The sequence below is a fragment of the Orbicella faveolata genome, unplaced genomic scaffold, assembly GCF_042242905.1.
Source record: "Orbicella faveolata isolate gen_17 unplaced genomic scaffold, um_ofav_v1 contig_35, whole genome shotgun sequence".
In the NCBI taxonomy this organism is placed as follows: domain Eukaryota; kingdom Metazoa; phylum Cnidaria; class Anthozoa; order Scleractinia; family Merulinidae; genus Orbicella; species Orbicella faveolata.
Genome location: NW_028301564.1, coordinates 17,381,173 through 17,390,804, shown reverse-complemented (window position 1 = coordinate 17,390,804; position 9,632 = coordinate 17,381,173). Strand labels below are relative to the sequence as shown.

Genomic DNA, 9,632 nt, shown 5'->3' with positions numbered 1-9,632 from the left:
TTCGAAAACGCTCTTCAAACCGGACGAATTTGAAAACGCCGGCTTTGCGTTTTAGTGTGGACGGAAAACGTTTTGAAAACGGAAAACGATGGCGCCACGAGAATCATGTGACTGTTCCCTGACCGAGTTTCCTTCAAACACGAAACCAAAATGACCGGTGTTGCGTTTTAAAATTTCTCTGGCGTAGTGTGGACGGAGTCTGAACTCAGTTCAATCATTCATAATGTAGGATGCCTAAAGTCAAAGAAATTACTTACTTCCTCCCTTAAAAATCAATTTGCCCTTTGCACGATCCGGTCATATGGTACAAAATCACACATGCTGGGACGCATGTGGCACAGAGGGACTTCCAAAACAAAGCAACTCAAACAAGTCCACCTTGACCTGCCTTTGTTTTGGAAGTCCCACTGTGCAACTTGCGTCCCAACATGTGTGATTTTGTACCATGTGACCGGACCGTGCAAAGGGCCTATTATTAAAATAGGTTCTGGTAAACATGAATTGAGATTTGAGGAGCGTTTGGTACATGGCATTTTAAAGGTGTAAGTTGTAAGGGGCACCGATGGACGCACACGTTTCTCGTACGTCTTCGCGTTTTTCTCCCTGTATCTAATTTATTCCTATATCTGAAAATGCCGTTTGCTAGTTTGCATTGGAAGACGTTACAGCCCTTGAAGAGGTGGGTGATTTTCAGGAAAAGGGATGGGGCGTAAGTGGAAATGACGCAATTCAGGAAAATAAGTGTTTAAAAATAGAAATATCCAATGTGTTTCTCTATTTCACTCTTCGTATAACTGTCATCCCATTCTCTAAAATTCTTCCTTATGTCACCAACCATCTCCTGGGATAACCGTCCCTGCTTCCGCGGGGAAGAATAACCAAACATTCTGTTGTGTATACTCTCTGGTTGACTACAACAAGCGTATAATTTTCTGTACATTTTATTAACAAAGATTTCGGATATGAAGAATAGAAAACTACTATCTATAATATTTCTTGTGGCATATTCCTGTGAACAACTGACTATCAACGTGGCCTTCGATATAAAAAAATAATCATAGGTCTCCATTTGCCTTTTATTACACAATGGTCTGCGCCCGCTGACCATACAATAATACAAGATAAAATCCTCCGTGGGAAAAATAGATGGCGACTGGTACATTTACCCATAGTTCTTAGCGAGCGAAAGCCTTAACAACGTTCATAAAAACGCACAGAAGAGTTACAAAATCTTCAAACCTAGCATACACAACTTCCTTCGTACAGGAACAAATATTGTAAAAATTTGGCTCTCTTTGTACCTTGCAGGCTGTGTTAGGTTCGCAAGGTATTGTGGTAAAATGTACAGCCGCCATCTTTTTTCCTACGGTGGATTGAAAAGACGTCTTTTGGGTGTTTTAGATCGATATGGTGATACCGCAATATCTTCAACAATCGAAACCTGTGAACGCGTTATTTCAACGCCAATATTCTGGTACAATATTACAACTTTAAAAAGTTCCTATTCACAAGTTAAAAAAAGCCATATTCGCAGAGCCTAATATCTGAGTTACGTTAGTAAAATCTGAAATAATACATTACTATGTCTTCGTTATAGCTTTTCCTAATTAACTTCCTATTTATTTTCTGGGAAAACTTTTGGTACTTTTGTTACAAGAGACAATTGTATTACGTATTGTACTATTGTACTATCCCTCGTTTCACTTAACATTTACCTTATGTACAGCACGCTTAATGATCGACCTGTCTTCCAAAGACTACGGAAACATTCTCGAAAGCACAAATCTGTAAGAAACTCTATATGGTTTGCTAGGATATCATTCTTCTGGTGAAGTCACGATGAAGGACCTTCAGTCAAATGTCCGGTCAGCGGGCAGCTTCGTGGGAGCCTTTTGCGTGCCCACGTAAAAGAAATGTCCATTTATTAGGGGTTAGAATGCAGTGTTTGTGTAAGGTCAAGGGCATGACGAAGTGTCGCCTTGGGAGTGCCGGGTGAGTATTTCCTAAAGTGTATATCAAGCAGGTCATGTTTGTCTTCCTTCTGAAGGCGGTATGTCCTGCGTGTCGGTATTGAGCGTTTGTCGCTGAGTTGCCGGTGAATTTTCGGTCGATTTTGGAGCGTAAGGTTTAGGCATCGGTGGAGGTAATCTACTTGCAGACTGTGAAGGTCTCGGCGGCTTTGGCGGAGGAGACTTGGGGCTGTTATCCGCCGGAAAATAAAGAGATTTTCGGGGCATGACCGGAGGTGGAGTGACGTCTTGCCCTAAACCATGAGCATTCAACCGGTCATCGGGCGTGTCCGAAGCAGATCGAGATACAGTGGGTCGATTTGACGAGCTTAACGTGTTTCTACGAGGAGCGGGGACTGGGGTTCGAGGTTTCGCTGATTCGTCACGTGACCCCACCTTCGTTGATGACGTCATTGTGGATGTCGTTTCAGAATATGACCAACCTTCAACTTTTTGAACGAATGTTGAAGCGTCATCGTGCCCTTTCGACGGAATTAGCGGCGGAGTCGAGTCATTCTTCGTGGGCGAGGTTTCTGCGAAAAAATCTACATTCTGCGGGGTTGACGACGATGGCTCCATCCCCGTGTTAAAACCTCGCTTCGGGGGACTCCCAGGGGACATAAAATCGCTGTCAAACGAAGACGCCGAAAAATAATTTGTGCTTTCCGACACCCAGCTAGCTACAGACGCACTGGGCGACGAAACATCATCATACGGCACTCGTGGATAAGTAGGTGTTGAAGGCGGTGTTACGTAACTATACCCATTTGCCCCGCTGGAGTTATACCCGTCCGATGTAAGGACCCCCTGTCGGGGAGTTGTCGGGGATATCGTTGACACTGAAGAACCTGACGGCACTGAAAACCCACGAGGATCCCGCGAGAAGAATTTTTGTGTCGAATTACCGAGAGAGTTTGACGGGGAAAAGGGTGACAGAGGACACGTGGGATCTGGGACTGAGTCAGAGAACACTGACGATGCACGGCTGGATGCGGTGCTAGCGTAGCTTTTTCGCTTCTCTGGCAACAGAGGCACAGGTGCAGAATTGGAGTCATCATCAGGAGATATCAGTGTCACTGGGCGCTAGAGGAAGACAGAAAACCGCTACATCATTAATATCTAAATACCTAGTATACAAATAGCACATTTATCATCTGTTTAGTTAGGGCTTCCCTCGCAATTAACCACGATGTTTACACTCATAAGACTTAAGATTATCTTACTTACCAAGGAATCCTCCAATATATTATTTCACTACAGTCGTAGGAGACACGGTGATTTAAAGGTTTCTGCGCTGAACTCCAGATCGACAGGTCTGGGTTCGAACGCTGGGTAGAGTAATTTCTTTATTTTTGTTCTTCCACGTAGGAGGAAAAAAAAATTACAAGTAAATAATGCTACCGACTTAGGGCACAGAACAATCAAACATGAGAGACATACTACAGTTGTAATAGCGTGTGCAGCCGTATGGTCAGCTATCACTTGTTCGCAAAAAAAGAAAAAATAATAATAATAATTAAAAGAAACAGGAATGCGCATTTGTGATATACCGTCATGGCGCTGACCGAAATTTACGTTTTCTCTTACCTTTGGTTTTTCTGGAACCGGAGGGCCGTTGACTTCAGCAGACATCCGAGAAACAGATTTCTTGGGAGGTAGCGCGGGGAGATTGTCTTCGCTAGCAGGAGGGGGGATGACCTTAGAATCGTGTCCAGTCTCTGCTCCGTTTAATGTAGGATTGGAGACCACCATGCTTTTGCGCTTGGGAGGGAGAGCAGGGGACATTTCTCCACTGAAACAGATGAAGAAGGAAATAGTAAATGAGCAAGCAACACCATTAATTTTGTTTACAGTATCATACTATCAAGACGAGAAAACTGTCTTGATAAAAGAAAAAACAACAACAACTTCTTGGCGCTAAAACCACAAATTTACATTAAAATCAGTTGAGAGGATTATCATTTCAATATCGGGGACTAAAAGAGCGCTTTTTCAGCTTCTTTGTTTTTGTTACACTACACAAAAGCGTGATAAGGAATTCAGAATTTAACGCTCCTGTGATAGACACGGCATTGCTATAGATTTGGAATTATCGTTTCTGTGAATGGTGCGCCTCAAATACACAATCGTGTTCATCGTTCGCTTCCATCGTCACGCAGCCAAATTCCGTTGCGTGACAATCCACCCCACATTTTCGAAGGAGACCTGGGGCCTGTTTCTTGAACGCCCCGGAAACATTTCGGGCCCGCAAAACCAGTTTTTAGTTAATTTGTGTCTTAAAACAGAAGGTGTATGCGCCTGAAACTTCTTGTATGAAGGAACTTCTGGTCATATTAAGAATATGTAAATGAACAGCTCTGTAATCGTAAGGTTTGAGAATTTGCTACGGCTTTCCGGGTGCGAAACCTTTTCGGGACCTTCGAGAAACAGGCCCCTAGACCGGGTTGTTCAAACCTCGATTAAGCTAACCTAGGATAAGCGAGAATATTGATTTCAGTTTTGTAACTTTTCGGTGAGGTTTTCTGTTTATATTGTCTGTCCTTCAGTTTTGAACTTGAATAATCCCAAACTACACAAAACAAACAGTAAAAAACACTTTTATACAAGAAAAAAAATGCTATGGTTAACTTTTAATCCTCGGTTAGCGTTAACCGGCTTTCGAACGACCCGGCACCGAAGTTTTATCGATCCGAGTTAAATACATGTCGCTGGTTCGCTCTTTAAGAAATTCTACTTGTAACGGCTCCACACGAAAATCTCTTGTAGACAAATCAAGCAAGTCATACTTGTCACGAAGAGGCTGCACTGGAGAAGTGACCGTTCTGAGCATGCCCGCTGGTGAGGAACTCCTGTGGTGAAGTTTTCCGCCAATCGTGGTCCTCCGGCGTATTGACTCAGGAGAGATCCCAAATGTGAGATCCGGTTTAGAGCCCTTCTTTGGAACTGGCGGAGCAAGTTCATCTAGTTCTGAAAGAGCTTCCAGGGACTTTGATCCAGAAATCTGCGGACAAAAACACAACAGCAGTGTTGGAATTTTATTGCAGTAACAATTACGGCGATCGGTTCAATTTATGGGAGCTCTTTTAGAAGCGGACAACAAAACAAAACCGTTCAGGTCACATTTTCGGAAGACCTTAGATAAAGAATCCGAACAGTTTCCGAATCTTATTATCAATTGGAAAAAAAAGCTCGAACACTCTAAATGTTATCTGTTTGCTTAATGTTATCAGCATATGCAACGTTACTGCGAGACATCACTGCCAAGAACCATCAGGAAAGAAAGTCTGTAAGGGAGAGGAAGAAAAACACTGTGGTAACAAAGACAAGATTTATTTCAAAAGATGAGGCATGCAATTAGTACAAGGTTTTTATTCAAGCGCAGCGAAAAGCCAAAAAATAAGGACAGTGGGAGAGATTTACATATTTTCCCTTCTAATGGAGAGCCGAATATGGAAGATAACGCGAGGGCAAAATGTTCTTTAACTGAAGTGAATCCAGCGAAAGGCAAGCAAGAAAGAAAGTGTTCCATCACCTTCTTGGCTGGTTGGTCATCGCTGTCGTACCACATGCTTCGTGGTGGCGGAAACTCGCTTTGACGCCTCTGTTTTGAATTCGTCACAGGAACACTTCTGGTATAAAACAAATCAGGGAATTAACAGGACTGCTGACACACGGACCTTCAGGTGCAATATCAAATTTATCTACTTACTCTCTGCCAATGTCAGGTAAGCTCTGTTTTCTTAAATCCCTTATGTGCGGAAGTGTCGCGGCATGGTTAGAGGGTATCGGAGGCAAAGGAATCTATGAAAAGTGATAAGCAAAATAATATCGCACTGACGACAAATGAAACTGCAATTTGAATGAGAATCCTGGTGATTTAATTTTATACCAACCTGTAGATCTTTAGGCCTAGATGATTTTCTCTCCTCCCCTGAGACACGAGCTTTCATGTCAGCAAAACACGTCTCCATCTTGTTATGAAACGGACGCAAGTCTTTCGTTGCTAACGCGTCATGGAGTTTAAGTCCCCTCTCCAAAATTTTAACCTACACGAAAAATAGTTCTTAATCACCCAAAAAATATACTAAAGTTCAGATATTAATTCAAAACTTAAAGCATAACTTAATTGGCACACACTGTCAGTGCTTAGCATCTGTTTTGTAAACAAACATCGTGTTATTAGATACGCAATCAAAAAAATAACCTCACCTGATTTTCTATGGCGCGTTTCAACTGGTCAATAAGTAGCTTATCACCTGGATTGCTTTTCAGGTATTCCGCGGCGAAAAACGCCTGCAAAAGCAAGGGGTTGTCAGTTATTATTAACGTTGTACTCGTTATAACGCCGTGAGCCTAACAGCCATAGCAGTAGCTTACTAAGTTCTTTCGTCCGAGACCAGACTACAAAAGAAAAATTAGCATTTTACTCTGACGAAGGCAAACAGAACGTTGACGAAAATTTAGCTTACTTTTACATCGTTCTATAGCATTTTTAGGTCAGATTCAACATTTTTCAAAGGTTTTAATTAGCAAAAACTTGGGTGGGTTCATACCTCTTCATACTTGGCTATCCCACCCATGACAGCAGCATCAATGATACCATTGAGTATCATACTCAGTGGGTTAATACTCTGAGTTGTGTCTGAGGACAGATTAGTGATAATCCTATCCAGCTCTTTATTCTTGGACTCCACGGTCTCCACGGCGTTCTGTAAAGGACTGATTTCAATCTGAAAGAAAAACAGCAACGTTTTATTAGAAAGGGAGCAAGAACACACTGTTCCCTTGAAATCACTCCCATGCGACAAGGAACGCAAAAAGTTGTCAAGCGCCGGCGCGTAGCCTTTTGCCTCGGTTTCAAAACGAGTCCTCCAGCGAAACCATTCGCATGAAAATGTGTTTCCTCTACAGGTTCATTTTCATGCAAATCAAACTCATTTTCCTATGAGAGGTTTTGCATGAAGACTCGTCTTGAAATAGAGGCACAAGGTAACTCAGAAATGGCCTTTTTCCACAAAACACATTCATAACACATTCTAAAACACAGTCATGACACGTTACCGCCACATCATCTTCTACTGACATCACGCGTGGTACGAGACTTCACTATCGTTATCACAAAACTTACGCTTTCAGAAGAAGTGACTTGAAACCATCTGAGAATTCCAGGCAAAGGTGAGGCGATTGTATAGGTTGTTCTTTCCAACCACAAGTTCTAAAACAAAAAAAGTAACTAGAATTCAGTACGTTGTCTGTAAGAGTTTGGAAAGTAACTCATAAAAGGCTATTTCAGTGTTAGCTTTAGCCTTTTCCTCAAAGGTTTGGTATAAAATCGTCGATTTGAACACAAGTTTGACAAATAATTGTTTGAGAGACTGATAACAAAGAAATCAGATAACGCAAATGACGCACATCAGATAACGTAAATTTCGCCACATTACCTCTATATCATAAAGCAAATGAAGAAGCCTAAGCCGTGTATTTCACTGTGATAAAACACTCCGGACATTTGAGAACACTAGAGAAATGTAGCAAACACTCGCCTGCGGCTCGTGTCCTCAAATGCCCGTCGTGTTTTATCACAGTGTAATACACGGCTTAGGCTTCTATATTTGTTAAAGAAGGAATGTTTTTACGATCTACAATGAGTGGCATACACTTGTTCCTTACCGCAAAGTCTTCCGATCCCGGGCGCAAAGGCCGTGAGTTAGTGAAGCGTCTGACGTCATTTACACGATAATGACTGAAAATTAAGAAAAAATAACTAAGTCTGTGTGCTCTTTCCTGAATAATGCCACTCCCATTTTAATGTTGTAAGGAGATCGAGCCTGCCTCTGCAAAAACAAATATATAAACAAAGACACAAGAAAACAAAAAATTTCAAATACACATTGATGGAGCCATAAAAAAGTTTTACTGACAAAATTCTGCTTCATCCCTGTAAAAGTCTTGGTGATGTATTTTGTTCTAAAACGAATTGCGACTTAAGTGTTTCTCTTTCTATTTCCTTCATATTAACGAATTAAGCTATTTAATGTGTTAGTTAGCTTAAAGGAGCTCAGTCACGGTTTGCGCAAATTGAAAAGTTTGGCCTCAATTTTTCAAATTCGTAGTTTGTAATCCGTGTTAATCTTCTCCATCCTTAGCCATCTTTTATGGTTTATCATTATCTCTTTGGTGTTTTTCTACCTTATTAAACTGTTATTTTCAGCCGGTTTCCTACCATTCAAAGGTAATGTTGTATGTGGCCAAAATAACTCAAAATAACGAGACTGAGCTCCTTTAAGTACAACACAGTTAGTTACAGTACAATCTCAAGTAAGCAGATGATATCAGTTTCCTCTCGTAATAATAAGTAGCACTTACCCTGCAATTTTATCATCAACTGCTTTGCCAGAAAAACGTTCTTCGTGTTCCGAGATGGGAATCACTCGACAACATTGTAGATCTGGAACCAGTCAAGAGAAACTTACGCATGCAGCACTTTAACGAGGTTTTCAGCTGTTTATGACTGGTTTGCAGTGTCACGCCATCAAAAATAAAAATGGTAACCATTCAATAAATTAGGTCAAGAAGCTGAGATATGAAAGATGACTGATATATAAATAACCACGCCAAGTTTTAGGTCTGTGCGGTTTTCCATCCGCGCGTTATTCGGGAAAGTGTTTCACTCAAATTTATAGAGCTTTGTATGATGTGCCCCTCGGAGGGACACACATATGGTAGCCGTAAACTAACAGAAACATCTGTCATTGAGTTTTGCCATTGAAACGAAACGTTATTACTCTAGAGCTCCGATACATTGAAATGAATACTTCGTCTAGAGCAAGAACTGTTTAGTAAGTACAAACTTGAGCAATAACTCATCTTTTACTTACTCGACAGCCTCATCGAGCCGCCATTTTAATGCCACGCAACGCATAAACTTGGAAATTCCGACGTGCTCCATTACATAATGAGGAACCCTGTCGGGCTTAAACGTTGCAAAACGTCAAGTTATTAGAGGGTCTTACATCTGATGAAACTAAAACTTCACAAGGATTGGTAATTTCTTATTTTGGAAATTGATGACGTCACATGAAAACCGGCAATACAAGATCGCTATTCTGTAAAAGTTCATTCGAGTTGCAGGTCTCGATAAGTGATTGACTCTGCTGTTAAACTACAGTGAGAATGTAGAATACTTCAGTGTTGGGCTACATGACATGATTAAGTTAGCGTTTTAACATTACATTACATTACAAAACATTTAAACAATAAATATAGAAGGAAAACAGAGGATACACTGCTTGTCAGATTCCAGTATATCATCCTCTGGAGGTGTGTTCTTGTCCATCATCTAAAAAACAACAACTCATTTGAGCGGGTTTGAAACGTTTCTAAACAATATATTGAGGATAGACTAATAGGTTCATATATACATTGTCGATTTTAAGGGCCTTTTCAATCCAATCTACAGTACTCAATTATCATAGCACTTTACAGAAATCAACGTGAGTGAACATTAAAAGCCTCCTGATATCAAGTCTCGTGAAGTTGAATAATAAGTATGTGAGACACATGTATGTAGAAATGGTTTTTGAGGGTGAAATCCTTGGACAAAAGTAATTAACTGCACGTGTG

The 9,632-nt window shown here is 41.1% G+C and overlaps 1 protein-coding gene across 1 annotated transcript in view; it reads right to left on the bottom strand.

The window, feature by feature from the left end:
* Nucleotides 1–925: 925 nt before the first annotated feature.
* Nucleotides 926–9,632, bottom strand: part of LOC110042354 (dedicator of cytokinesis protein 1-like) — a 45,992-nt gene continuing 37,285 nt past the window's right edge. Inside the window, exons 49-60 of the mRNA XM_089273456.1 lie at nt 9,294–9,348; nt 8,376–8,457; nt 7,680–7,752; nt 7,138–7,224; nt 6,563–6,739; nt 6,219–6,302; nt 5,903–6,055; nt 5,719–5,810; nt 5,542–5,638; nt 4,796–5,010; nt 3,597–3,801; nt 926–3,092 (exon numbers count right to left, since the gene is read on the bottom strand). Of these exons, the coding sequence (XP_089129582.1) occupies nt 2,025–3,092; nt 3,597–3,801; nt 4,796–5,010; nt 5,542–5,638; nt 5,719–5,810; nt 5,903–6,055; nt 6,219–6,302; nt 6,563–6,739; nt 7,138–7,224; nt 7,680–7,752; nt 8,376–8,457; nt 9,294–9,348 (2,388 nt within the window). The 3' untranslated portion in view covers nt 926–2,024. The remainder of the gene's footprint in view (nt 3,093–3,596; nt 3,802–4,795; nt 5,011–5,541; nt 5,639–5,718; nt 5,811–5,902; nt 6,056–6,218; nt 6,303–6,562; nt 6,740–7,137; nt 7,225–7,679; nt 7,753–8,375; nt 8,458–9,293; nt 9,349–9,632) is intronic.